Source organism: Kwoniella bestiolae, chromosome 1 (genome assembly GCF_000512585.2).
Source record: "Kwoniella bestiolae CBS 10118 chromosome 1, complete sequence".
Classification (NCBI taxonomy): domain Eukaryota; kingdom Fungi; phylum Basidiomycota; class Tremellomycetes; order Tremellales; family Cryptococcaceae; genus Kwoniella; species Kwoniella bestiolae.
This window is the reverse complement of record NC_089241.1, coordinates 911,643-938,493: the sequence shown is the minus strand read 5'-3', so window position 1 is coordinate 938,493 and position 26,851 is coordinate 911,643. Positions and strand designations below refer to the sequence as shown.

The following is a 26,851-nucleotide window of genomic DNA, read 5'->3' as shown; positions in this document are numbered from 1 at the left end:
ACAGTAAGAAGGGAATGAGGTTAGTTGGGTACTATTGATAGTATGAGGAGATGTGAGAGTGGTTAGTGAATTGTCAGGTCGAGGGGGGTACACTGATTTGATGGTATTATAATGAATGATAACGAGATGAGGATAGAAGTAGACGAGCAAAAGGGAAATTGACCGTTGTATCTTAGTATTGAATCAACGATGTTGTATATAACATGCATTTATGTATCATGTACCTTAGCAATGCAGCTTCCGAATAGTTATCCACGTCACTCAACTTGGATTCCCTATTCTCTACCAAAACATCCCAGATCCAGATCTTTTTCATTTATACTATGTCATATCGACGGGCTGGTATCCTGATCGGTCTCGCTCCCTCGTCTTCCCCATCTAATGGAGTTATCTTCCCGCCCTCACCTTTCCCCTCTACCCCCTCCTTCCCCAACTGACCCTCCCCTCCCTACTCTGCGGACTCCTACTCCTCCTCCTATCTCCATTCCCATCACCCTGATAATCCGGACTCCTCCTTCTCCCAGCACCACCACCACGTATACCCAACCCCGGTCCAGCGGGAGGTCCACCCCTCCAACTTCCACCTCCACCTACATCACCTCCTCTACCCCTACCTCCCCTAATCGACAACCCAGCGCCACCTCGGAAATCCTGCGGTGGGAGAGGTTGACCCCTCTGCCAATGTTCTTCTTCCTTCGGTTGCTGAGATTGAGATTGAGCTTTATCCCATCCGAAGGATCCTCTACCTTCCCCATTCGTACCATTTACAGGAGCGTCCCTATCTCCACCTCCCTGTCGACGGGAAGATCCAGCGGGTATTTTGGGCTCAGGGATATGAAGTGATATGCTCAACAAATCTCCAGTCACGAACCCGTACCCATCCAAGGTCTTCTCCTCAACCTTCCTTCGCGATGAGGACTGGGGCAATGAATCGAGATCAACATCCATCTTGTTTTCGTCAACGCTCGGTTCGTTGGAGGTGTGGGTGTTGAATAGGTCTCGACCCGTAAATGATGTTAGGTCTTTTGAGCGGTATAGGCCTCGGGCAGAGGCGTCGACGTAGATGTGTCTGAAGGAGTATCTTGCGAGGGGGGATCGATAGGGCGGTGGGAAGGAGGGGAGGAGGGAACGGATAAGGGAGGTTGGGGTGGATGATTTCCTGTTTGTCGTAATTGTTAGTTAGCTTGATTCTTCTCCTGCATTGTGTGATAGGAAAAGTGTAGATGAGGTAGGGTCGTGGAAGGGTGGATGGGGAAAACGTACCATCCGTATACCTGGAATTCATCTCGTAAGGGTATGTTCCCTTCGTCGAACTCTACTAATGGGACGTGCTTGCCTTTGGTAACGAACATACGAATGAGGAAGGGCGATAAGTTCTAGTGAGGTGAGAACGATGGAATGTCAGCTCCTTCAAGCAGGCAGATAGTCGTATGATGGTCTTGGCGTATTGCATAGGAGTCGGTGGTGACTGTATGAAGATTGGGGTCGAGAATTGAAGGAATGTCAACATACCTCTTCCTCGGGCGTCTGACTCCTCCCTTTCCTTATCGGTGATCTGCTCCTCGATCGGGAGTAGGACCTGCTCCTGCTCCTGCTTCTGCTTCTTGATGGTGACGGTGATCGGGGCATGTCTGGCTGCTTTGCTGAATCTACCTGTAATGTATGATGACATTTACTGTCTGAACAGAGATCGCTGATATGACGAGATACCATTCATGCTTCGAACATTGCTGAGACTGGGTATCGTAAGTGAGGGTACCAAATACATTTCATGTTTATCAACTCTCAATCTCAATCTCACTTTCATCATTCCCCTTCCATCCTTCGTTATCCTTCGTTACTTGCTCAATCCTCTCTTCATGCTCTCTTCTCTATAAATCCATCTACATCCTCCTCTTCCCCCACCCGTCCTCCATTTTCAGAGAACAATCATCATGGCCGAAGATAGAAAATCCCGATGGGACGACCCCTCCGCCTCCTCCTCCACCCCTCCCGCAGGCAACGATGCATCAGACGCAGCAGCAAGAGCAGCAGCTATAGCAGCCAAGATTGCCGCTTCGCTCAGACCGGGAGTACAAGGTAACGAGCTTATGAAGCAGGAGAAGAAGGATGAAGGTGATTTCGTCAAGGACATTGAGGTTAATGATTTGAGGAATAGGTATGTGTTGACTAAGGGGAGCACGCAGAAGCAGGTGGGTTATTTTTCGTTCGAGGGGATTGGTTGTTTGAGGTGTGCGATTGGGGATGGTGCGGATAGGATGTTTGGTGTGTGGATTACAGAGGAGAGGGCTAGATTGCATGGTCGACAATCAGATGCGAAGAGGAACGATATGGTGGTATCGCATACAGTATTTCTAGATGTAAGAATCGTTACAGCGAGAGCAACGTGTAGAGAAGAAGAAGACGGTGAACCGCGATTGTATTACTTCCACACCCGATGCTAACCCCCAATCCTACCACAGATCGAAGAAGAAACCGGCGCATCAGTCGTAACAAAGGGCGTCTGGGTCCCCGACCGAACCAAGATGCCACCCGGTGAAGCGCCCCTCTACCTCCATATCGTCGCTACCTCCCAATCGATCCTCGACGCGGCAGTCTCCAAAGTCCAGGACCTTATCGATCAGGAGCTGGGACCACTGATCGACCAACGTACCCTCGTAGCTAGAAATAGGGCTTTGGGATTGCCTCCTCCGCCTGAGGCGTTACCTAGTGGGAGACAGAAGTGGCCTGAGGAGAAGATGTATATCGGGTTGGAGAGTATGAGGAATTTTAATGTCAGGGCTAAGACTGTTGGGCCGGGGGTGAGTGTTTTTCTGGTGTGGCTGGTATGGGTGTATTGTTGGTGAGAGAATAGATGCGGATGGATATGGGATCCGTTTTTGGAATCACTGGATCAAAGATAACTGTAGGGATGTGAGAGGTGTATGGTACAGAGAAGATCGGATCGATCTATCTGGGAATTGAACCTCGCCATTCATAAACAGACTCATTATTGACACGCCTCTCTCCTCGTCTCGCAGGGTATGTTCGTCAAGTACATTCAAGCAGAGACAGGTGCAAGAGTACAGATCAAGGGCCAAGGATCGGGATTCATGGAGAATGATACGGGAAGAGAATCGGACGATCCAATGCACATCAACATAGCGTGAGTAGGCGACTCGGCATGATTCCATCAATTCATTTTAACCGTTCAAGTCATGGACGTATACCATATTGATGTACTTCTCATCAACCACAGCGCCCCCACACAGGAACAGATTGATCGTGCCAAGACACTCTGCAACGACTTACTAGAAGTACTAAGACAAGAGTGGTCAAAGGCTAGAGACGCAATGAACAACCAACAACAACATCACAGTGGGCACGGTCAGGGAGGATACCAACAACAAGGATATGGGGGATACCAGGCTACTTCCGGTGGACAGGCTCAAGGACAGGATGCCTATGCTGCTTATTATGCTGTGAGTGGGGTTCCTCCACATAATTATGACATACATATCAAAGCGGCGATACGATACTGATGAGTTGGTTTTTACGCAGCAACAAAACGGTCAAAACGGTACACCATCTTCTCAACCTGCTGCTACTCCCGCCGCTGCCGGAACGGGAGGAGCGACCCCAGCAGAAGGTACGGATGCATGGGCTCAATATGCTGCGTACTGGGCTGCGTACGGGTACGATGTGAATGATCCGCAGTGTGAGTGATTTGTCCGCCTTCATAACGGTTTGAGATATGCTGAAGCTGATTGATTGTGATGTCTGTCCACAGTCCAAGCTTGGCAAGCTACCCAGTACGGCCAACAGGGACAGGGAGGGGCTCAAGCTGGAGCAGCTACGCCTGCGCCATGAGGGGAAGGTAGAGAGAGTGGGAGTGGGATTTGGTAATTGGGATAGCTAGCGATCGAGACCTGAAGGTTATATTTCTATTTGATGTGTACGATCTTACATTATGCATTTTTGACTATGTTTCAGACTTGAGTTACAGTGAGAGGAGGTCGATAGGAAGAAGTAACGATCCGAGAAACATGAGTCTGAAAAGATGCAACTTGCATCATCCACTTATGGCAGACCCATTCTACAGGCGTCTCAAGACCGATATTACCCAAATAAACCAATATGTCTATACATGAAATGTGCAGTCGAATCCCCCAACTCTCCCATCTCGAAGAAATGACAAGCGAGCCAAACCACCGAAACAACCGAAGCTGATCAATGATTTGTAGGATATCCAAGCACGACCGTATGGTACCTCAGTCTAGCATCCATTACTATCACTGGACTCGTGGATTCCACATCGACTCGTGAAGAGAGATGGGATAGGAGAACAGTGTACACATTCGGATGCGGTGAGGGGGGGAATGGTGGAAGATACGGGACGAGAGATGAAGGGCGGAGGACTGATTCTTATGCTGAGGATGAGAGCAGAAGGTGCATGGGACATTGTTATGATATGAATTGGTCGATGTGGTACTTTGAACGAATGGTGAGTAAGATGAGGAAAGAAAGGAAGATTAGAATTGTATTCGAACGTCCTTTTGACTTGAGGTTGCTTTGCATTCGAGGTGAGATGTTGGTAACTGATTTTTTGGTTCGTGATAGGATGACGTGGATATAATCAGATACTGCTTGCTGCATATCGGAGAAGCGTGGGGTCTCCACATTTCATGTGCTATGTCTTCGTTCGATCAGATGAGATGTTGTCGATGAAGATAGAAGTGAACAGTGTTTTCAAGCAAGACCAAGCTCATTATCAACTCTCGAAAGTCACTCGTATCCATCGCCCCAACAGAAATCCACATAATCAGCCCACATCTGAACGGCTCACCGACCCATCACTTATCACCAAGAATGTCATTCTCACTCCCACGAACGCTCCTACGCTCACCCCCCACAAGTCTATCAAGGACAAGCTGCCGCCTGATCCCAATCAGAACATTCACCTCAACACCCATCTACCGCAATCCCAACCCTCCATCCCCCTCGTCCAAAGACCCCTCTCATCCATACCTACACTACCACCCCACCGCCACGCATCTCACCCTCTCCTTTCTACCTGATCCGCCAGTACAGAGATCAAGGACGATATTGGGTTACCTACCTTTAGAGAATGCCACGTTGGAGGATTTCAAAGAGGAGCCTAGGTTCTTGTGAGCTGTCTCTCTCTTTCATATCACTGCGTCAGGCCGATATCTCTCTCTAGGGGAGTAATGGAGGTAATCGCTGATTTATTGTTGATTATTTCGGTGATTGTAGAGATACGTTGCACGAGGCGATCCAATCGGGTTTGGAGGCTGGTAAAGCTGATTCGGTAATGTACGAAGCGGAGACTCGACCCACGGATGGGTGGATACATATTACTGGTGAGTGAACACTATCACTCCGCTTTAGGTCTGGGTGCCTTGTCAGGCGTACTAGAGCAGGATCGTCTTGATCGAGTAGAGGGCAACGAACTCCCTACAGTGGACAAGGGTAATATACCTCATCTCTGACCTGCAAATCGCTTTCTGTAGACGAACGGGCCATCCCGCCCGCAGGGAGGATAGGCGAAACCGAAGATCTGATCGGATCAGTGTACGTCCAAGATGGCAAGGTGAGTGAAAGTACGATCCTGTTCAGGTTGAGGTCGAGGTCAAGGATCTGAAGGCATTACGATATGGGAAGGACGACTGACAAAATCACCGTTGTTGTTCTATCTCTATACTCTGCAGATAATAGCCTCGACGTACTCCCCTTTACCGACTTATCGAATCATAACGCCCAATGGGGTATTGACACTGCCGAAAGGGCTGGACGAACATTTGATAGAGGTGCTTAGGAAGATAGATCGGGAGGAGAAGAAGTAGGATTGCACGAAATAGTGAATCAGCATTGGAACCAAAGCGAGAAGGCAGTCGGGCGCAGATTCTCGATCGCCTGATCTTGCCAGGATCAGTATTCCAAATGTAAACGTACAATCCTGTATAACCTGTACATAGATCTCCACTCATCCATCTCATATGCATAGTATTGATGATAATACCAAATACCAATAATAAGCTGTGCATACAAGAAATATATGATCTACTGCAACCTAATCTAATTTACACGAATCGTAATTAAAAAAATAGCAATGATATCATGAGAACTAGTGCACACACCCCATTGGCTCAACCAATGATCACGAAGCACGCTCATTCCTGTATAATAGGCGGATCAGGCATCAACTTATAACTTCTCCTCCTCCCTCCCTCTGTCTCATTACCTCCATTCCCATTGGTGTTCTTATCCTTAGATCCATTCTTGAGATCCTTCAAACTCCCCTGTCTGGCCAATTCCGTTCTAAGTTCTGGACCAAGGGACGGAACAGGTTTCCTCCTACTACTTGTTGATCTGCTCAGCCCATTTCCTCCAGAAGGAGGCGTAGTGTTTCCAGAGGGGATCGCAAATGTATTAGGGTCCGCTGACGTAGACGTAGACGTAGGTGATCCCAATCCTTGTAAGGACGATCTCTTCTTCCCTGGTTCAGATCTCGATTGACCCGTATTGGTACCACTATGTCCACTTACTGGAGGCGTCGTGAGGGGAATTGGCGATTTCTGATGATAAGGTAATGAGCTCTGAGAGTTGAATGAATTGGCAGATTTCAACCCTGCTCCTGAGCCAGATCCGGAATTTATACCTAATCCTACTACTCCGGGTCTAGGTGATTCCTCCTGGGACGATCGTCTGACATTAGCCAATATGACAGGTTGAGGAGGGGTTATACCCGCGCTATCGGTCGAATGATGCGGATAACCCAGTTTCCTAATTTCGGAGTTGGTGTGAATGGGCGACATGGCTGGTATCTCCCCTAGTGTGGGGGTGGTAAATGGATCGGACCGTCTTCTATCGCTTGGGCTCCCGTCCATGGAGGAAGCGGTGGTGTACGATGCAGAGATGGGGGTGGTCATTGATATAGGCAACGATGCGGGTGGAGGTAAAGGTAGATTTTCGACCTTGTCCTGTTCCATCGAGTTGAGCGATCCCCTCTTCTCATCTGATTCTGATCTGAATGAGTCGTCCGCTCTGATATGGACGGGAGTCATGGCGATAGGATTTTTGTGGTTCGAATCGGATGGGGCCGTTGTATCTGATGGCATCTTGTGGTGGTGGATCTTATGACCGCCAAATTTGATGAATCCTCCTTCACCTGAATCACCATTGCCATTCCTCTTTCTTCGCCTACAGCAGAAGTATAGCAGAGCCAAAGCTATGATTCCAGCTAAAACACCAATGACTATCCCCGCTATAGCACCTCCACCTATCCCGCTCTTCCCAGCCACATCATTATTGTCTTCGCTTGAACCGGAGCCTGTGCTATTATTGATTGCAGTGTTGGGTATCGAGGTGACTTTCTGAGTGGGTACACCATTCTTGTTGGTGGCTGTAGCGGTTGCAGAAGCTGAGAGGGACTTGAAAGCTGACAGACAAGCTGTATCGTCGCTTTCCACCACCGAGAAGACGTTACTCCTATTGGTGGTTTGTCGGGCGTCGTCAACAACCCCCAAGATATAATATCGTCCCTCAGGTAGTCTGACTGGATTGAATCCCCACCCATGATTGGCTAGCTGGGTGACCAGAGTGATATTCAGGTCCAGAATCGTACGTTGGTCTAATCTTCTTCTGTCTACAGTGACGGACGGGCGGATGGAAGTGGCCGAAGTGGTTGTGGCTGTAGGTCGAGGCGAGGAAGCGAGTGCGACTTGAGATGAGATAGCTGCTGTTGATGACGCAGCCGCACGAGAGGTTTGGGAGGTTGTCGCGGCGGCGGTGGTGGATGGTGAGGGGATTGATTGGTCGATGCCTTCGTTGATGGCGTAGAGGGTGATGTTGACTTTGGAGGGGTCTTCGTTGTAGACGTTCCAGAGGATACTGGGGATGAAGATCGTATCAGCTTTATATCCAGGATGTATAAAAACATCTTGAGTCATCTCAATTTCATTAATCATCCCCGCACAGTGTGATTCCAGATCCGAGGGGCCGCTCTACCGCATATGTTTGGAAGAACTCACAGTCCAGAACTACAAGCAGTCATGGTAGGTACATTCCCGAAAACCAACGACGGAGTCCCCGTATACACAGTCGTTGAGGGAGAAGCAGTAGCACTTCTCGACGCTGTGGTGGATTGAGCGAGAGCGTGGAGAGGGAAGTGGAACCACATGAGGTAAGGTATGGCTAGGGATAATACCCTGAAGACATGTATCGACCTCATCTTGAGTGACTGTATATCTCTCACTTCCACCGAGAGATAGCGGTCCGGTCGGAAGGTGTATTGTCCAAGGTCAAGTTGTGGCTGAGCTTGAAATGATGGTTGGAGGGCAAGATGTAAGGAAGTGATAGATAGTGTAGATGATTCAAGATATCTTGACTAGATAGGTGTTGGTGGAGATAGTACAAAGGATAGAGAATAGATGATGGAAGGGTGATAAAATGAACGTGGATGCGTCGTATGGTCGTGTTTGGTAATAGTGGATGAGGCTGTGTATGCGGATGTTTAGGTTATGAATTATGAGCTGATACCCTCCTATAACATGGTGTACGAAGGATGGTCACTCACACTAGAGATACAGAAGGAGATTGATCCTTTTCACACCGGGTGAGAAGATCAGTGGGAAGGGGGATGACCAGCAGATGGAGATGGATAGATGGTATTGATGAGAATGAGAATGGGATTGAGTATAATGGGCAATTGATCGTCTAGCCAATCTTTCTTTTTGTTGCTATCGTTGATAGTTGATCCAAAGGGGGTGATCCAAGCAGAGGTCGTGTTTGTGTGTATATATGTGTAGCCTTTGATCAAAGGGGAACAATAACAGTATGAAACACCGTTCAATGTCCTTGCGTAATGACGATTACGATTGTTCTGATATAAGATACTAAAGTAAAATGCAGCTTGATGTTATAAGGTATTAATGTCACTGTCCGTCCTTAATGGCACTCACCATACCACATCCGAACAGTGCCAAGGCGATGCTCGGACATGAGAAAGAAAAGGAGAGACATTGAACAACATTAGCAGCCAGAAAAGAGGTGCCCCAGGAATGTTATGCATTTTTTTAGGGTTGTAAGCACGTCGGTTAGCGTAATTCCGAAACATGTTACTAATACGCACCCTGAGAGTAGCAGAAGAGGGTGTCCGTCGTTTATGAAAGAGCCTGGCTGAGGATGATTGATACTTTGTCGGCTGCAGGTCGTCTCGAGCTGTACGTGCAGCGTGTACCATCCCGCAATGCCTGCCTACAGAGCTGCTCTGGGGTGTTCAAACGTGAAATGGCATGAAAAAGACGGGGAGGATCAACGATGCAACACGTGAGGAATCAAAAGTACTATACAAATACAACAGGTCCCATTCAAAAAGCCAGCAAGACTCTCTACTCCTCTCCTCCTAGTGATGCACTACCTCCCGCCCTTTCTACCACTACTATCATACCAACTCTTCGACACTTTGCCTGATTCTTGACCTATCGCAAATACTATAGCGATGAAATGAGCACACAGCGATCAGTCAATACCCTTTCCTTTCCAGGTAATGCAAGTGATGGAAAGTGTACATTCCAAATAGGATAGCTGCGTAAAGCCAGAGATAATAGACTCACATTCCCGCTCATCACCCTCCATCCCATCTCTGAACGTCTCACCAGTACTAGTCGAACCTTCAGGCAAAGTATGATCCGCCGATGCATGATGAGCTGAGAGGTCTTGCAATGCTGGTAAACGATTTACAAATGCCTAATGTCGTCACTTATGCATCAGCTTATTACTAGAACTTCTGTATGAATATAGCTGGTAAGGATGATATACCTTCAGCAGCGTATTGAGCAGATCCGCTTGAGGTTCATCGTCGAGTCTAAGAGATATCATCGACATCAGCTGTCTATTCCACCACCTAGGATGCAGCGTGTACCCACACATCCGCTATCCTCCTTCCCCATCTATACCACCACCCATTCCCTCCCACAAGGTTCGAGAGCTTGACGCTTTGCGCCGAGGCGTTCAAGGCGGCCTTAACTCGGTTGGAGTATGGTGGAGGAAGGGGGAAGGTGGTGAATTCGCTGGGAGCGAGATCAAGTTAGCCGATTAATTTATTTATGAATAGAGGGGGGTGGAGTGGGATACAATGCTTCGTAAGCGTAAGAGAGCGAGAGAAAGAATGGGAAGAGAAATGACAATGAATGAATAGAGGAGATACACATGAGAGGGATGACAGGAAGGAACATGGCTAGACCACTCACTTCAAACTCAATGTCTGGGCTAACCAGAATGGTAATTCGACTTTGGAGTGTTGGTGGATCTGTCCATCGTCCATACAGACATCTCAGCCCACAGCCCACATCTCTTACCCGTATGCCAAGCTCCCATGAGTGGAACACTAATCACTCACGTTATTCTCGGTCCCTCCTTCCAGGTATCCCAGACCCTCTACATCCAACGTGAAAGAGCATGATAATTTCTGTTTATGAGTGAAGTAAAAGGAGCACGAGTCGAGTCAGCTCCGATCATATCCAACCAAGTAGCAACTATAGATGAGGGGCATATCAGAACCTGATTTGCGCATAGTGCCAGATGCTGGTCTGCTCTCTCACCATCTCAGGAATGAGAAAGAGAGGAAAGTCGACGTACGTGATTTTCGGCCAATATCGAATTTAGGGAATAATAATCGTCGTCCATGATTGATACGTTTAGAGATCACTGGAGCTGCTGTACAATGAGACGAGGATGAGGCCGAATGAGAACGATGACCAAGAGCTTTGAAAGATGCGTTGGTGAGCTGTGGTGATATGAGAGAACGATCAAGTGTCAATTCGACCACTCGTCATGTTTTGACTTTTCCTCGACGCGTCAAATCGATATCATCATCGAACATCAAAACGCGTGGCATCGATGTCATATCAAAATCAAGTACAGTATTAACCACTGATCATATATAAAAGCATTCTTCATCATGCATGCATGCATGTATCTTTGATTTCAGTCTATACTATCTACTTCTTCTCAATACTATAATTCACCCGCCTGAGTCCCATACCAAGTACGAACAAACTGCCCACCAACGAAGCGATCGTCAATGGTTTTTGCAATTGCGCAGATAACGGGTAATGGTATGTCACCTGGTACATTCCACACGATCAGGTCAGCGTACATGCAGGAGGTAGAGTTTACTATTCAGATGCTCAGACGGTGGGAAAAACCAATGAAGGAAGATGCAAGACTCACATAAACGTTCTGAGCGTGGTTCTCGGTCAACGAAGCCTTCTTCAAGGTGATGGCATATCTACCTGTCGTATCGAGATAAGTCTTGTGCGTGGAATGCTCAATCGAATCTACCGCGAAGGGGGTATACACTTGAACATCGCTATTTCCACGACCGTACTCCTGGAAATCAGCAAAATTACCCTCCTTGAGTGGTTACAGCTCATTGAATAGGAAAAGGGGTAAAGCAAAACTCAGACCCACCTCGCACCCTCAGGTAAGATAACTTTCAACTCCGCCTGATCAACCACAACATCCTTCAACCCAGTAAAAAACGGCACAGCCAACACCTTCCTACCACCCTCCGTATCAACTTTCAACGCATCCCCCAAAGGCACATCATACCCTACAGTGAACGAATAGTTCCATCCTCCCAAAATAGGATATCTAGGCTTGAGTTCCAAGTTCCCTTCCACGATTCTAGGTGAGGTTCGGGTCTTCTTACCCTTGGGAGTGGTGGCGGGAGTTGAGCCCTGTCTGAAATGTGAGGTGGAGACGTTACCGATGTAGTCGTAGTAGTATGGTGAATGGGCTGTTGGCGGGAGTTTCATAGTGAATCCGGTGAGGATTTGGGCAGGGACGGAAGCGTGGAATTTGGATTGTTGGTGAGCTAATCTTGAGAAGTGGCCTTTGAGTCTAAACGTACAGAGTATCAGTATCTAAGGTACTCAAATTCGTATATCGTTGTGGGTTTTGATTGGAATGGTGATCTTGAGTCTACATTATGAGATCTCTGTATCAGGCAAAGTAAAAAGAACTCACTTAGGTCCCTCATTCACCAATTCAACATAATCTTGGATATTCAAATTACTCCCCCAATGGCTCACTTCCGCCGACCTCTGCAACGTCTTAATTCCAATAATCGGATCTTTAGTCTCGTAGTGGACCGAGAAAGGTTTCTGTTCTGCCGTCTTGGTTTTGGCATTCCCGAGTGTAGGAGGTAAGGAATGGAAAGGTCCGAGAGTCAATGTACCGCCAGATTTGGTTATGGTATTGTCGCGGGTGTATGTTTCTGGAGGGGAGGCGTACGAGAGGATGGATGGGTGAGGTGATCTATACGAACAAACCGGTCAGAAAGGTCCTCCGTCTTGGTGCACTCTGTTTATGTGAACATATGCCGTCTTCCGGTGAAGATTGAGAAGAGGGTACATAGTAGAGGGCCGGTTTGACTCACCTAATTTTGACCCTCTCCACATCGGTAGGGTACCAACTGTCCACGTAGGTCGAGTCACTCTTCCAAACAAGGTATTGTGGATCTCGTTGTTCGATCTCAGCGGGGAGAGGGGTTGAAGTATGAGCCAACACCTGGGTTAGGGAGAGAGTGATGACTTCGTCTTTTTTGGGTTTTCCAAGTGACACGGCGACTGTTGGAGGGCTGCGGAACGTGCATACAATTACCAGTAAGCTCATTACCATGACCCCTCGAGTAAGATGAACATTGGCATTTGTAATTTCCATTGAGGGAATGCAGCACACCCCAGACCACCGAAGCATTCTCCTCTAAGACCACGAACGTAGCTCACCTCTCATCCAACAACCTCCCCTCCAACTTCTTCCCCCCCAAACTGACCTCCCACCAAGCAGGCTCCCCATCCTCCTCCCCAGCTAATGCCAAGTAATACTCCCCCGGCGAATTATCAAGAGGCTTGATATTATACTGCGTAGTGATTTGAGTGGTCAGTCCTCCTAATTCTATCGTTCGGGCGATGGCTGTGTTGATATATGTCTGCGGAACATTTATGGCCAGTGCCACCGGGAGAATGGCGGAGAGGGCGATGGTGGACCACATGTCGAGGTTCGCTTCTCGCTGCTAATGTACTGAGAAGCTGAGATGTAGATGCGAATGTGGATGTACGATGTTGACAAAGGATATATCCCATACATGCCAGCACGACGTAGCGTAGTGAACGTTCCTCCACCAACACCAGGACTTGCCTGCGGAGGGAGTTTCGCTTATTTATTCGATTACCCCATATAAGCGATGTCCTCCGGAAGATGGTTCAGGAGGAAAATGATAAGATGACTTGTCTCGGGATAGGCATGGTGTAGAGGGGCAAGGCCAGAACTTATGAACGAGAGAGACTACGGAAGAAAGCGAGGATGATGCCGTAGCATGCATGAACCAACTATATCCCCCAAAAGTGGTACACACTTCCATGAACTTTAATATGTAAAATCCAAGACGTGAGTGAGTGCGCGGAACCCACGACCTTTGAGCATGTATAAAACTCCCCTTCAAGATGCAGTTTCCACTCTTTGTGTATACACACACACGCAGAAGATATAAGAATCCAATATGATGGGATCTGACATCCAGGATAAAGTGGGATCCGTCCTTGGATTATCCAACTTGACTATCAAAAATCCATTTATAAATTCAGGTAAAGGTGCCACTCCCGTTGAGATCCGCTCGGCAAGGTATGTCCAATACCAATACTGTACCATTTGAAGAAGTTCTGTATGGTGCATATGGGAGAAAACATGAGGGGACAGGCTGATGAGAGTGTGCATGATATATACAGCAGCAAGGAACCATACGATCCATGTGATCCTACCAATAAGAGAATAAGTGTACCAGTACCAGACGATCGTGATTTCTTAGTGGCAATTTGGGATAGTCTAAGTCCGGAGGAGAAGATGGCTCAATTTGCTTATGGGGGATATCAACCCTACTTCACGTCGTTCTCACCTTCGTTCATCCCCAGTAGCAACAACGTCAAGGGCAACGCCTCCAGATCTGGCGAGATAGGCAATCAAGATATTTCCTCCAGTACCACACCACCACTAACAACCGGATCGTCAGCGACATCATCAACATTCACACTCCACACGCCAGATACCTCCCCGCCCACCTCGCCTGAACCTCTCGCTGGTCCGACACAGATGAATCGCCTCTATGGAGAGGACCAACTCCCCCAGATGATACTGGCTCTGACGTCCGATCTTGGACTTACCGATGACCAGAAGACCCAGATGGAGAGGAAAGTTAGGGATTATTTTAGACGTGACGAGTTGACTCTTTATATGGATGGATCGGGCCAGAGAAGGGGTGTGAGGATGGAGATGCAGGCTGGGGAGAGGCAATGGGCAATTTGGAAAGAGGTTTAGGAGGGGTTATTGAATAAGACTGTAGATCGGAGTCGAGGATCGACGATTGGAAATTTGGACCTGTACCTATACCGTATGATATCCATTCAACAGCATTTTCATTCCGATCCGTCATTTTGCAGATCAGCATTTTCATTCCGTCCGTCATTTTGCAGATTCCGGTGATAACATAGAATCTCTGCATATCTCCGAAAATTGATGAACCAACACATGTTTAGACCTTTTGCCCTTTGTCCTCAATCACAGCAGTCAGCGGATTCTTGAAATTTCTGGCACGTCGTAGTGTAGAAAGCTACAGCCGATCTCGCTGAATGACTCCGCGTCGCTCTCTGCCCTTCGAACTGATTCCATCTCTAGATATTACAGTATGGCAGCTTTCACAGAGGCGTGGCCGCAAGTAAGTTGCTCGTCATGCGTTGTTCGCCAATATTTCGGGTGATCCTTTCTAGTGATTCTTCTTTTGAATCTGTCCATGATACATGTCGGACAGCAGATAATCCTTTGTCGCCGTCCTCGTCTCAAAATACATGTTTACATGTATGTACGACTTACGGATTATCACCATGACCTGGAAAAGGCGAATTCGCAATTGAATCTTTTCACCTCTTGTTATATGTAAACCTTCACACCAAATCACCCTGCCTCACCATAAAACAACTAGCGCAAGTGACGAAACCCCTCTCCAGCCATCCTCTGATTGTTCATACTTCACTTCAACCCCAACCCTTGATTAATACCGGCATCAACGTGTCTCACAGAACCAGCCTGACCTCACTATGGCCACTACACAAAGGTACTCCACCAGCTCCGCAAGGACCACACCAGGTTCAACCACATACATCCCCACCAGTTACAGCTCTAGAGTATCTGACCCTCGCGGCATGATCCTAGGAGCTATCAAAGATTCATCCTTTCCTGGTTCATCAGCAACAGGGGGACGAACCAGCGAGAAAACCGGGGTTACTGCTAAACTCAGGAAAACTCCACGTTTTTCAGATGGCGATACCCATATCAATACATCCAAAGGTTCTTCGGATGACGCACGGAGCGGAGGCGAGAAACACTCGAAGGAGTCGTTCTGGAACAGGAGTAGGAGGATGGTACAAGAGTTTTTCACCAGCTTGGATTCGGGTACGAGAACAGATCGGTCCAATGCAGTCGATCGGTCATCTTCCCATCATCGAGATCTCAGGCCAACTGTCGAAGATGATACGGATATACAACCCGAAGAGACGAGTGGCAAGGGTACCCAGTCTTCGTGTGATGATAACGTCAGTCCCCAGGAGAGTGTAAGATCGCAGGATAGTTACGACGCCCGCGAGCCCCCTAGGGGCAGGACGAATCGGAGAGGCGCCGAAACGCATCGTCCAGGGTGAGGTTACGTCTCATCAGACCAGTCAATGTACTGTTGGGGTTAACTCTTATTGACCTGTCGAATCCCAGATACGAAAGTACATTCGAACGATCGACCAGTCGCATCCGCCGATTGCCCCTGTCATCCAAAAAAACAAAACCACCTCAACCTCCTTTCAACCCGCACGATCCTACACATTTCGGCTCGTATGACGAATGGCCTTCCGAAAAGGATCTGTACATGATGAGTGGAGCGAACCCAGACGCTTCACATAGAAGGCGTTGTAAGTCGAGCGATTTTCACTGTCGAGATCCGACTATGGTAGTATACTTTTAATAACTGATAGTACGCTGCTTTTCTCCTCTATCCGCAGACACTACCAACGATATCAGAATGAGCTCGCAGGCAGATACCGGAACCAAGCGCGCTAAAAAGCGGACTAGACGAAGGCTCGAGAAACAACGCCGCCAGAGGGGAACAGATAGACCCACTGATATATGTGAGCTCACAAGTTCGATTCGCCCGACTCGAAGTGACCTCTCTGCCGAGTACTGATGATGGATGACTAGTCGGAAGTATGGATCACGCATACGGCGGGCATCCGTCTTCGCTCTATTATCATGAACGCCCCTGGTCATCGAAGGGCACATCTTATGAGCATTACGAACCGCCCCCTCACTCGCCCCCCTGGGGCCATCCCTCCATGCGTCCGTCTTATGGGTACAGTCGGCCACCGCCATGCACGTCGATGAACCCTAGTATGATGTCATATGGACCTCCGGGATCCGGCTGGGGAGGACCCCCGCCTGCATGGGATCAAAATCCAAGGTGAGCGTGGGGGTTTCCAGTGTACATCACAAACAGAACAGCTCATGATCAGTACACCTCATAGCACACAACCCGGAACCTGTCCCCAAGCTCCCCCACACTTTACTTATGTGATGTCAGTGTTGACGAACGCACGGAAAGCCATTGAGGGGCAACGTCCTCCTGTAATGGCTCGACCACTGTACACTTAACAGGACACGATGTCAAGTGCCATGGGACGGAGGTTGTGACGAATACGATATACATTTCTTAGAGAGCTTTCACTAGATGCCACTATCTATACCTTACCAAACGAGTCTTTGTGCTGAGTCTTCCAAGTGGTCCATTGGAAGACCTCGTATTAGCTTCAGAAGTTTCTCCATCTTAAATTTTGCATCCCAAGATATGTCTTGCAGATTCCCTGTTATCGAAGGTGATACTGGAATCATGTATTCGCGGACGATCACAACAGTCGTGCTGTAAAAAGCTCGGGTCTACTGTGTCGCATGTATTCATACGAAACTGTATTGGCCGCCTGTCGACGGTGCAGACTTGAGTCTCAAGTTGTGCCGCAGGGGTTCAAAACGATCTTTTCAACCGGAGCTCCTTTCAAGTCGTTCATGATGCATGTCAGACAGCAGGCGGTCCCTTGTCCATAGACTTAAGGTTGATGATGATCTTGTTTACGGACAGTTACAGCTCATCCTAACCCTCCTCTGAGACTAGAAAAGGCGAATTTGCGAAGCGATTTCTACGTTTCTCGTCCTGTACCTTCAACATCTTCTCCATACCATCAAAAACCTCAATAAACACAACTGACGTGCGATCAATCCCATAACTCAACCATCCTTCATACGTCACATTACCCCAACTATATCATTATTCACAACGACGCCACCTACATAGTCCACCCGTCAACAATGGCCTCTACGAAAGAAGGTCACTCAACAGGATCTTCAGGCTCCGCGCCCGGATCGAGTTTACATCATCCCCTCAACTATGTCCCAGGACGAATTATAGAACTCCCCAAATCACCTCCACCCTCAGGCTCTTCAAATACGGAAGCATCGACAAACAATCAAGAACGAAATCCCAAGCCCAAGAGACGACCTCACTTTGGTAACACGTCAAGAGCCTCTTCGAATGACAGACAAGGCGGTTCGCACGGCAGTTCAGGCCCCTGGGTTTCGACGAGCAAGATCAACAGTGCAAAAGAATCCATCGATCGCACTAGACGAGATCAATTCAGTACAGGGAGTACTTCAAACTCCAGTCGTAGACCTCCTAGTCCATCTGTCGAAGATTGTCCAGAGCCGGATAATACGAATCATAATACGGGCGAAGACATACCTTCTTCTTGGTATGGGAGGAGCCGAGGGGCGAGGAGTGCAACATCGAGCGACACTCAATCTGAGGGAGATCCCGTCAGAGGCAGATCAACTGAGATGGGTGCAGGGTAAGTCCAAACAACGCATCTGTATCTTAACCGTTCAACGATGATCTTTCACACCTTCTATTCCAGGGATAATAGCAGGAACGGTCACTCGACGGAAAGCTCACACCGAGCCCCCTGGCCTCCCAAAAGAACACAGCGAGCGCACACTCCTTACCACAAAGACATCCTTTCAGGTCCCGAGTCCAGCGATGACTCGAAAGAGCCAACGCCTTCCATTGACGATTCACACTCGATGAGCGGTGCGCATCCAGACGCACGCAAATCTCGTAGACGTCGGGTAAGGGATTTCTCCTCTCGTCGCAATTCTTATGAAGATATTCGCCGCGGACGATCACCTGCCGGGGTTAATCATCGCCCCCACATGTCCTCTTTAAACGATACCACGCATTCTAAACGTGCTAGAAGGAAGTCTAGAGAAAGGCGATGGAGGAGCAATGATACCACAAGTGGATCCGCCGCCGACATATGTGAGTGACCATTCGACCATGTAGCTGTTAGAGGTCTGGCTTACACCGTGGGACACGCACAGCTGAAGGTACGGGTCGGCGCTATCATTCATCGTCATACGGAGGAGACACCAGACCAAACATGGCAGACTTCTCTGACAATTCGGGCCCACCTCCACGGATGCATCACCCCTATCATGGTTATGGGGGCCGCCCACCAACGTGGAGGCATCCTTCTGTAGGGGGCTTTGGCCAGCCACCGAGGCCACCGGGACCACCGGGCTATCCGAACTCCAGCATAATGGGATGGGGACACCCTGGTTACGCCTGGATACAACCGCCGTCCGGCTGGGAACGGAGCATAGAGTGAGCCTGGTCATCCTCGTCCATCTGTATGGCACATGCCAATTAACCGCGCATGCCTTGTAGAACACAGCCCGGATCCTGGTCCAGAACCTCTGCAAGATTGCAAGAGTGTCTCAAACCATTGACCACCGCGCGATTAGCCATCGAAGAGACGAAATTCGGCGCCGCTCGAGGTGCAATCTCGAACGCACCTACCACGGCATCTAACAATGTCCCCCTCGGAGCATCTCAGCCTTCGATCGGTCCACTCAGCTCCTTCGGTAATCGGTTGGACCCCGACAATCCCCACTTGCCCTGGCCCCACACACGTGTTACCACCTACCAGGGCAGAAGGGTTGTGATACCGTCTGGACAGACCCTCCAAGAAGCTCTGTCAACGCAAGGAATACACTCGACCTTACCATTTGGCGTTTCTGAGGCTGATCTCAGCTCGAGATTTCCTGTAAACCGCACGGTGCGATTGCCGACTGACACGGGCGGGGTTTTCCCTCTGTCGGTACCTGCGGGCAGCTCTGTGTGGGAGGTGTTGCAAGCTCTGGAGACGACTGGGCAGCTGTGAGGGGTTGTAAATAGTGCTCCAGAAACGCAACAGGCGGTCATCAGCTACATAAATAGATTAACCATGCGGTGCTGCACGCGACCCATGATTTGTCACCGCAGCTGAGGCCCGGATTGGCTAATTGGAACTCGATTCAATCTGTCTCATGTAGCTTGGAAAGGCTGTCGAAATGGAATCCCACATCGCAGTACTCATAACATAGTATTCTGACAATTATGCATTTAGTGTGATGATGACTAACAATTCATGACATGAGATGGACGCCACTGGGCATGCCCGTCGGTCAATTTCGTAAAGGTTGAATAATCAGATGACATGAACATGATAACGTGTTGCTGCTGTTGTGGTTTGTGGCGATTATCAATCAACGATTAGATTAGGATATATAAGTTCAGTAAAGGTCGATGTGAGACAGGTCAAGACACCTAGTTCCCCACCAACTCCAACACCTACCTCTCGAAAGACTCACCTCAACATGACCGCTCAAAAGGTACTCATCACTGGTCTCAATGGCTTTACAGCGCCTCACGTCGCCGTTCAATTCCTCAACAACGGCTGGACCGTCCGAGGCACGGTAAGATCAACTACCAAGAAAGAAGCTGTGCTCAAGCTCCCTACCCTCGCCAAATGGGCCAATCAAGGAAAGCTGGAAGTTGTCATCGTCGAAGACTTTCTTACTTCTGATTGGACTGAAGCGTTAAAAGGGGTCGATGCGGTATGTTCCGAGATCGTGTTCAGACCTAGTGCAGACGCTGATTAAAGGTAATTCAATAAGGTGGTTCTCGTTGCGACACCCTTCGATATGACCTTGACTACCTACGAAGCCTTTGCTCGTCCAGCAATCGAGGGTACCAAACGGGTACTTGAAGCTGCCGCTAAAGCGTCGAGTAGGTTGCACAGTACTGGGCCTCAAAAATAACCTGATCATAACTCCCAATTACAGGTATCAAGGCGATCGGATACGTCTCATCTGCAACCACTCTCATGGACTACTTCCACCCATTATCGTCATACGGAGGCAGAGTCGTCACCAAGGATGATTGGCTCTCTTGGACCGAAGAGGATGCGAGTAAGGAGTGAGCCCTCTGTCTAGATAGAGGTATCGGGTCGTTGCTGACGCTCTTTCCCGAAATTCTCAATAGAGGGTTTGCTTCCCCTCAGTGGTACTGCATCTCCAAGAAATGTACCGAACTCGCAGCCAGAGAAACGAAGGAGAAGACCGGTGCTGCTTGGGCGCTGTCTACCTATGTCCCACCGGGTAAGTGTCTAGATACTCTCTTGCAGGCTCAGCTGACCACAATATCACACATCAAAGGGATCTATGGACCAGTCGAACAAGTGGACGATGTAAAAGCATTCACAACACAGTTCGGCTCGGACCTTTCGACTACCTCTTTGTACACTGCACTGTGTAGTGGGGAAGATACCCCTTTACCATATGACGCCAACGCTCAATATGTCGATGTAAATACACTGTTTTGCCTTCCGATGTGAGGGTATCGCTGATCTGTGTTACTACAGGTGCGAGATCTAGCCGCAGCCATCTACTCTGGAATCACCAAACAGGCCACTGGAAGATATATCACTGCGGGAGATCAGATCACTTGGCAGAAGTTTGTCAATATCGCAAGAAAGCTCAGACCCGATCTTAGCAAATTCATCCCCAAAGGAAATCTTCGAGGAGCAGAGGCAGTACCTGAGGGAGCATATACGTATGATACTTCCTCAAGTCAAGTGGAACTTGGGATCAATTGTGAGTACATATGTCTAACCCCTGTGAGATGCTCTTACCTTTTTGACTGATCTCGTTTGGTAGATCGATCGTTGGAAGATACTGTTAGAGATACCATCGCCAGGTTTGAGGAATTGGGTGTTTATAAAGCCAAATAAACCATGAGTCCTTGCAATACATCTTTGAAGATCTGATAAACCACCCACCTCTAACCTCTATGCAAAAAAGTTTCATTTGTGGTTTTGGACTACATGAAGCAGCTCCGTGCACCCCTTGTCGTGATCTGACCTCTTTTGTTCCCCTCGAACGTCATTTGCATGATTGCAATTGCACTTGCAACTTAATGAGATGTTTGACTGACGCCAATGAAAATCCTTTGACCCTACCTCCGAGTGACCCTCCTTTCTGCACTTTTCGTCTCAGAACGAAAATCATCGTCACATAGCAGTGGAAAAAATTGAAATCAGTGTACGACAATATTGACGTTATATCGTTCTTCCTTCATCAATGATTCCTCCCTCATCCACCACATAAATATTTCCGATTACCTCACTGATCTGACATCCTCGAGTTCATAAAGAATTCAATCACAAGCCTCCCATCTTGTTTTCCCGAGCCACAACATGTCACAATCGTGCTTCGCACCCGACACGCGAGTACGAAGTTTCTTCGATGACCAAGGATCAAAACCTCCTATCGACCTTAGTCTTAGATGCCCTAGTAACAATAAACACCCAGCTTTTTCAGGTTGGTTCCAGTCTAATCAGTCGGATCGACACTCCAACTCATCTCCTAAGCCAGGATGGTACCGGCCCTCGTCTACAACAAGCTCCACCCCCGTGCCATCACTCGCTTCCTCGGGCGATTCTGTTATCTACACTGGTCCTTCAACTCCTCCCTTACCCCTCATCACCGAGAGGACAACAGTGCGATTAGACATCGGAAACTCTTCCACCGATGGCTTTCAACCCTCCGGAAAGTCCCGAGATACATCTCCTCAGCGAGGACATGAACTTATCCCGTCCTCGCTTTCCAATAGATCAAGCTCAGCCTACTCGTCAACCCCGTCATTCAGCTACAACGAACCACCTCAAACCAGTATGCAACAACGAAATCGATACAAAAGTCCGCAACAATTAGATCATGACTCTATACTTCGAGGCCTTCAATCAACCAGTCCTTCCACGGCGTTCGAAGCTTCCAACGCCTCTGGCCGATACGTCGCGCCGAGAAGCGATGTTCCTTCGAGTAGCTCCTATTCTCCTTTCCCAGACTTCGAAGATGACGCTTCGAGAGTCTCGCTTTATACATTCTCTAAATCCTCTATCGCACTTCCTACTGGGCAACGGGAGAGTTTTCCTGTTTCACCATCGCTCACTCGAAGTAGCAGAGCAAACACCGGTCTAGGGCGAGAACGTGCAACAATCGGAAGAGGCCCAGGGTGAGTGTCAAATTCCTACACGGACTTCTCCATCCCATGTCTACTGGCTGACCTTGGGCCGCGAATCCCGATGCATAGAGCATCAACACCAACTTCTTCTGTCAACGCTTGCGCTCCCTCGGCGTCAGCTGACACGACACAATCGAACGATGCATGTTCCACATCCGGACTTGCTCTTGACCCTCACTCGGAGTACTGTGAGAGAATAAGAGCGAGGGAAGCGGAGCCGGACAGTACTGTAGCTGGCGTTGGTTCCGAACGGGTCCTACCAAGTCGATCGGAACCCTCTAGGAGAACAGCCAAGCTCTGTGGTGATACCAACCCGGGATATCGTAGATTGTATGATCGTATCAAATCGAGGCTGGATGGTTCCATCGCCATTCCTTCAATAACGGTGGATGAAGTCGATGAACAGAGTAAAGCCGCTTGGGAGCGAATTGAAAAAGCGGTTGCCGATGAAGATGTACGGAGGAGACAATCAAGAGCATCTGGTAAGTGATTCCTGAACCAACTGGTTCTCTTGTATTGGTTGCACATCGTTGAAATGGTCAATTTTTTGAATGGAACAGGCTCCAGTAGATGCAAGTCGATCAAATCGAAGATCACTTCTAAGATTCCGTCTCAAGTGAAAAGCTTCTTCAAGAGTCTGTCGGGCACTCGTGGGGAGAGATGGCGGTCGTCTAACAGAGTAAATAGTAATCCATCACACGATCCTGAAACCGATTCACCCATTAAGACCTTGCAGAGATTTTCGAGTTCTTCGCACTCAAATCCTTCTGAGGTGTCTTCATCATCCTTCTCAAGAGGAGTCGGGTATCCAGCGCGGACTTTGATGCAGGATGAGGATCTGCTAGGAGGGGGTTTCAGCATGAATGTTAGTGATTTTGGCGGATGCTAGGTCGATAAATTGTTGTAACGACATATGTATCCTCACTTGTTTTGGCGACGAAATCCATGAGAGGTGTCGATTCTGGTGAATCTTTGTCTGGATACACTTTCATGGAGGATGGCACCTATGACGAGCACACGAACTCCCTTCATTCCCTTCGTCAGGCATCATCATCATCACTAGATCGCTGTCTTCCCCTTGTTATTACTGTAACGCCTTCCATGTCGAGAACGGAGGTATGAAAGGTCCTCCTTATCGTATTTTGTTTGAGCGACGGCGGAGCCTGGGATTGCATTATACGACGCCGCTTTGCTTCATCCAATATTTCGATTTTAAAAATGACCAGGTCTAAGCTTTGTTACATCTTCATTTTCTCGGTCTGAAATTACAGCGGTATCGACCATCCTCCAACCCTCTTGGCATAGAACGCTTATAAATCCGAAAATGACCGTACCTTCCTCCAAAAGTTCTTCACAAAGCGAAACTTCCTTGAAGTCCTCTGGTGAATCGGCAAAGGCAAAAAGGCAGATGACCTCCGACTCCATTCCCTCAGAGCTGAACGAATCGATCTCTGAATATGACGAAAGTGAAGGACATAAACGGAGCGGTGAGGCTGCAGATGGCAGCAGCGGGACAACCACTCAATCTCACAAACACACTACCAAATCACCAGCTTTTTCTAATCGCCCCAAAAGGACGAGGAGATCATACTGCTCTTTCAACCAGGCGGACTATAAATTAATGTCCATTAACGAAGAGCAAGACGGCCAGGAGCCAATGAGAGGGAGAAGGAAATAGAGCGTGGTGCATAACTTGCATGAGAGGGTTTCTGGGGTTAAGATGTACTGAGCCCGGTCATCTGTACCTGGTAATAAGTCCCGATGCAGCGTCTTTATACAAGATGGCAAGAGGTTCGCCTGATCCCTGTCCATTATGCTGAGCGTCCAGTATGCTGAGCGTCCATTATGCTGAGATATGAGTGTCAAATAAGTCTACACCATCCAAAACTGCCATGTTTTCTATGTGCATCGTCCTTAGTGGCGCATCCTCATCCGACTTGCTGATATGTAGCTCCCTTCACGCCAAGCTCCATATGAAACTCTGGATACAGGGCTCTCCTTTCATCCTTGTCACTTTGATGATTTTGTGGCACATGACAAGGTGATCGGCAGTGCGATGTCTGTTGAAATGCTCCCCCGAACCCATTGTCAGTTCCTCTTCCTCTTGTATCACCACAGTAACTGTGAAAAACTGTAACAAGTCTACTGTATCTATACTGGAAATGCCCTACAGCTCCATATCCAGCCTTTCCGAGTACACGGACGGTACTCAATCAGTGAGACTATCATGGGAGAGGGACGCTTCCTCGGCTCCGAGTATAGCATCTTCAGCAACTTCAGCCGCCTCGCGCTCTGCTTCAACGGGCGTTCCTGGTATCTACTTCAACCCGAACATCAGTGACTTCTTCAGCGACTCAGGCACAGGATCTCCATGGCAGCCTCTCTCAAGGAGTGTGGATAGGTCAGTCTACATCCAGAATTTGTAAGGGCCACTTTGTACGATTGCCGGTACTTACGGTTGCATTCCAGTGCTCATCTAGCTGCCTCGGTATTTGGAGAGAGAGGTGATCATACCTTTGAAGCCTCTGCGCCGGATCACAGCTCGCAGGCCTATTCCACTGAATTTCCAACGGCAGCTAACACTGCAACATCATCGGCAATAATGATCAGCATTGACGAGTCCGCTAAATCGCGTTTCGAGGATATGTGAGTCGGGTTTTCTTCTTCTCTGCGAGGTCTATAGCTGAGATGTGATTCTGCCCTACCAGTTTGAATTCAGATCAATACATCAGCGAACCCTCCCCGCCTCCGTCAACAACATCCATAGCCCAATCCATGTGGAACAGAACCAAAAGTTATGCCAGTAGTTTTGGCTCGAGTATAGCTAGGGCATTCTCGAACTCATCCCCTCATGATCGTAACTACCGCGATTCGAATTTAGGGATTGGACGAATCAGTGATTTCGAGCAAGACGAGGACCTTGAAAGCGGGATAGCCTCTTTCCTTGGGTCAAATCGGTGACAAAGATGATGATCAGCAGAATGACACGGAATACTGAGAATCCGGATGAGAATATACATGTATGAAGTAAGTTTGAGAGTTATTTCATGTCGACTTGAGATTATTCTGTGTCTCGTAATCGCTTGTTGGCCAGATATGACGACCAGTAGATGTCCATACCGTCGACTAGACTCATCTTTCTTGGCCTCCAGCCTGTCAAAGCATCTCCCAAGCTGGGTTTGATGAGTGTTGACGATATCCAAGCTTCTTGCATCGCTGTTTATCGTTTGAATTAGCGATGGATGCGAATAACCCCTGTTGGTCCAGTCAAGCTTACCTCCTTTCGGGGGCTTTGCCTTGTATCCTGTACATCCAGAGACCCTGACTACGGCGTCCAGTATATCTGTGAGACGTTCAGTGGCTTGATTGGAAGCCATGAACACTTGGCCTTTCAAGATTGGTCCCTTCGTGGTGACATTTGTCAGCTCACTCTCATACGTAAGATGAGATAACAACTCACTCGTTCAGCCACCCTTAAATATAGGTCTGCCATATCATCCGTATGTATCGATGCTATCCTCGTTTCCTTTGAATACACTGTGTCGAATACCTTTTCTTCAGTTTTACTGGCCTTGAGAGCTTCATCGAAGATGTAACTGGCGAAGGCGGAACCATCTCGACCATATACGACTGCACCTCGGATCACAACACCGTGGACCTTTTCGCCTGAGATGAACATTCATCTGAGCATATGCCGTGATCGACAAAGAAGCTAACTCACTCTCCAACACTGGCACTTCTATCAGAGGACGCCATTGTACAGCGTCGTTGTAGGTGGAGGTAGGCTGCCTTTCATCTGTCCACTTGTCTAAGCCACCATATCCTCGGGTATTGATCCACAATCCAGATGTATAGATATATGTAGGTTTTGGTGATCCTTTCAGGCGATCGAGGTGATCGAGGAAGTTATGAAAAATATCAATAGCGGATTTAGCTCCGTTGGCAGATAGAATGTCTATGACTGGCTTCCTCCCGTCAGCTGATCTCCTGATTTGATTGACCCTGACCTTTGACTTACCGACATCACATTGAGCAGCTATCTTCCCCCATACCTTCTTGCCCTCATCACTGTACGGATCAGCAACTATGGGAATGATCTCGTTCGGAGCCAATTTCTCTGCTGCACTTCGTTCCGAACGCGTGGTACCGTAGACGATGTGCCCTGCTCGGACAAACGCCTCTGCAGCTGGTAGTCCAAGGAAACCTGTGATGGGATGAGGCTGAGATCAGATCACTACGTATCGAATGATCCCCTCGTACGGCGAACAACTCACCTGTAGCACCCAAAATGAAGACCTTCATGGT

The 26,851-nt window shown here is 48.4% G+C and overlaps 13 protein-coding genes across 13 annotated transcripts; 8 read left to right on the top strand and 5 right to left on the bottom strand.

Annotated features, from left to right (window-relative positions):
* Positions 1 to 414: 414 nt before the first annotated feature.
* I302_100352 (uncharacterized protein) lies at positions 415 to 1,629 on the bottom strand (the record flags this gene model as incomplete). Its single annotated transcript, XM_019190369.2, has 3 exons — positions 415 to 1,159; positions 1,264 to 1,376; positions 1,513 to 1,629. The coding sequence occupies 3 exons, from the start codon at positions 1,627 to 1,629 to the stop codon at positions 415 to 417; spliced, it is 975 nt and encodes a 324-aa protein (XP_019047117.2).
* Positions 1,630 to 1,934: 305 nt separating this feature from the next.
* Positions 1,935 to 3,849, top strand: I302_100351 (uncharacterized protein; the record flags this gene model as incomplete). Its single annotated transcript, XM_065869066.1, has 6 exons — positions 1,935 to 2,192; positions 2,463 to 2,801; positions 3,021 to 3,145; positions 3,239 to 3,461; positions 3,541 to 3,697; positions 3,770 to 3,849. 6 exons carry the CDS (start codon positions 1,935 to 1,937, stop codon positions 3,847 to 3,849), a joined length of 1,182 nt encoding a protein of 393 aa, XP_065725138.1.
* A 999-nt stretch (positions 3,850 to 4,848) lies between these two features.
* I302_100350 (uncharacterized protein) lies at positions 4,849 to 5,843 on the top strand (the record flags this gene model as incomplete). The annotated part of the gene is made up of 4 exons (XM_019190367.1): positions 4,849 to 5,147; positions 5,254 to 5,360; positions 5,511 to 5,590; positions 5,709 to 5,843. The coding sequence occupies 4 exons, from the start codon at positions 4,849 to 4,851 to the stop codon at positions 5,841 to 5,843; spliced, it is 621 nt and encodes a 206-aa protein (XP_019047115.1).
* Positions 5,844 to 6,170: 327 nt separating this feature from the next.
* Positions 6,171 to 8,230, bottom strand: I302_100349 (uncharacterized protein; the record flags this gene model as incomplete). Its single annotated transcript, XM_019190366.1, has 2 exons — positions 6,171 to 7,890; positions 8,031 to 8,230. The coding sequence occupies 2 exons, from the start codon at positions 8,228 to 8,230 to the stop codon at positions 6,171 to 6,173; spliced, it is 1,920 nt and encodes a 639-aa protein (XP_019047114.1).
* Positions 8,231 to 9,414: 1,184 nt separating this feature from the next.
* Positions 9,415 to 10,686, bottom strand: I302_100348 (DNA replication complex GINS protein PSF3; the record flags this gene model as incomplete). The annotated part of the gene is made up of 7 exons (XM_019190365.1): positions 9,415 to 9,491; positions 9,615 to 9,747; positions 9,820 to 9,865; positions 9,927 to 10,070; positions 10,251 to 10,309; positions 10,400 to 10,468; positions 10,639 to 10,686. 7 exons carry the CDS (start codon positions 10,684 to 10,686, stop codon positions 9,415 to 9,417), a joined length of 576 nt encoding a protein of 191 aa, XP_019047113.1.
* A 314-nt stretch (positions 10,687 to 11,000) lies between these two features.
* I302_100347 (uncharacterized protein) lies at positions 11,001 to 13,057 on the bottom strand (the record flags this gene model as incomplete). The annotated part of the gene is made up of 6 exons (XM_019190364.1): positions 11,001 to 11,126; positions 11,233 to 11,371; positions 11,473 to 11,904; positions 12,031 to 12,321; positions 12,443 to 12,643; positions 12,792 to 13,057. The coding sequence occupies 6 exons, from the start codon at positions 13,055 to 13,057 to the stop codon at positions 11,001 to 11,003; spliced, it is 1,455 nt and encodes a 484-aa protein (XP_019047112.1).
* A 507-nt stretch (positions 13,058 to 13,564) lies between these two features.
* On the top strand, positions 13,565 to 14,376 carry I302_100346 (uncharacterized protein; the record flags this gene model as incomplete). Its single annotated transcript, XM_019190363.1, has 2 exons — positions 13,565 to 13,686; positions 13,791 to 14,376. The coding sequence occupies 2 exons, from the start codon at positions 13,565 to 13,567 to the stop codon at positions 14,374 to 14,376; spliced, it is 708 nt and encodes a 235-aa protein (XP_019047111.1).
* A 776-nt stretch (positions 14,377 to 15,152) lies between these two features.
* I302_100345 (uncharacterized protein) lies at positions 15,153 to 16,749 on the top strand (the record flags this gene model as incomplete). Its single annotated transcript, XM_019190362.1, has 5 exons — positions 15,153 to 15,748; positions 15,820 to 16,013; positions 16,104 to 16,229; positions 16,300 to 16,558; positions 16,623 to 16,749. 5 exons carry the CDS (start codon positions 15,153 to 15,155, stop codon positions 16,747 to 16,749), a joined length of 1,302 nt encoding a protein of 433 aa, XP_019047110.1.
* A 708-nt stretch (positions 16,750 to 17,457) lies between these two features.
* On the top strand, positions 17,458 to 19,364 carry I302_100344 (uncharacterized protein; the record flags this gene model as incomplete). Its single annotated transcript, XM_019190361.1, has 4 exons — positions 17,458 to 17,993; positions 18,060 to 18,460; positions 18,523 to 18,805; positions 18,869 to 19,364. The coding sequence occupies 4 exons, from the start codon at positions 17,458 to 17,460 to the stop codon at positions 19,362 to 19,364; spliced, it is 1,716 nt and encodes a 571-aa protein (XP_019047109.1).
* A 475-nt stretch (positions 19,365 to 19,839) lies between these two features.
* On the top strand, positions 19,840 to 21,254 carry I302_100343 (uncharacterized protein; the record flags this gene model as incomplete). The annotated part of the gene is made up of 7 exons (XM_065869065.1): positions 19,840 to 20,079; positions 20,140 to 20,251; positions 20,308 to 20,440; positions 20,507 to 20,622; positions 20,680 to 20,828; positions 20,886 to 21,117; positions 21,181 to 21,254. The coding sequence occupies 7 exons, from the start codon at positions 19,840 to 19,842 to the stop codon at positions 21,252 to 21,254; spliced, it is 1,056 nt and encodes a 351-aa protein (XP_065725137.1).
* Positions 21,255 to 21,719: 465 nt separating this feature from the next.
* I302_100342 (uncharacterized protein) lies at positions 21,720 to 23,435 on the top strand (the record flags this gene model as incomplete). Its single annotated transcript, XM_019190359.1, has 3 exons — positions 21,720 to 22,537; positions 22,616 to 23,028; positions 23,107 to 23,435. The coding sequence occupies 3 exons, from the start codon at positions 21,720 to 21,722 to the stop codon at positions 23,433 to 23,435; spliced, it is 1,560 nt and encodes a 519-aa protein (XP_019047107.1).
* A 1,273-nt stretch (positions 23,436 to 24,708) lies between these two features.
* On the top strand, positions 24,709 to 25,507 carry I302_100341 (uncharacterized protein; the record flags this gene model as incomplete). The annotated part of the gene is made up of 3 exons (XM_019190358.1): positions 24,709 to 24,947; positions 25,016 to 25,192; positions 25,255 to 25,507. The coding sequence occupies 3 exons, from the start codon at positions 24,709 to 24,711 to the stop codon at positions 25,505 to 25,507; spliced, it is 669 nt and encodes a 222-aa protein (XP_019047106.1).
* A 100-nt stretch (positions 25,508 to 25,607) lies between these two features.
* I302_100340 (uncharacterized protein) lies at positions 25,608 to 26,848 on the bottom strand (the record flags this gene model as incomplete). Its single annotated transcript, XM_019190357.1, has 6 exons — positions 25,608 to 25,762; positions 25,824 to 25,950; positions 26,007 to 26,212; positions 26,268 to 26,507; positions 26,565 to 26,750; positions 26,821 to 26,848. 6 exons carry the CDS (start codon positions 26,846 to 26,848, stop codon positions 25,608 to 25,610), a joined length of 942 nt encoding a protein of 313 aa, XP_019047105.1.
* Positions 26,849 to 26,851: the final 3 nt, after the last annotated feature.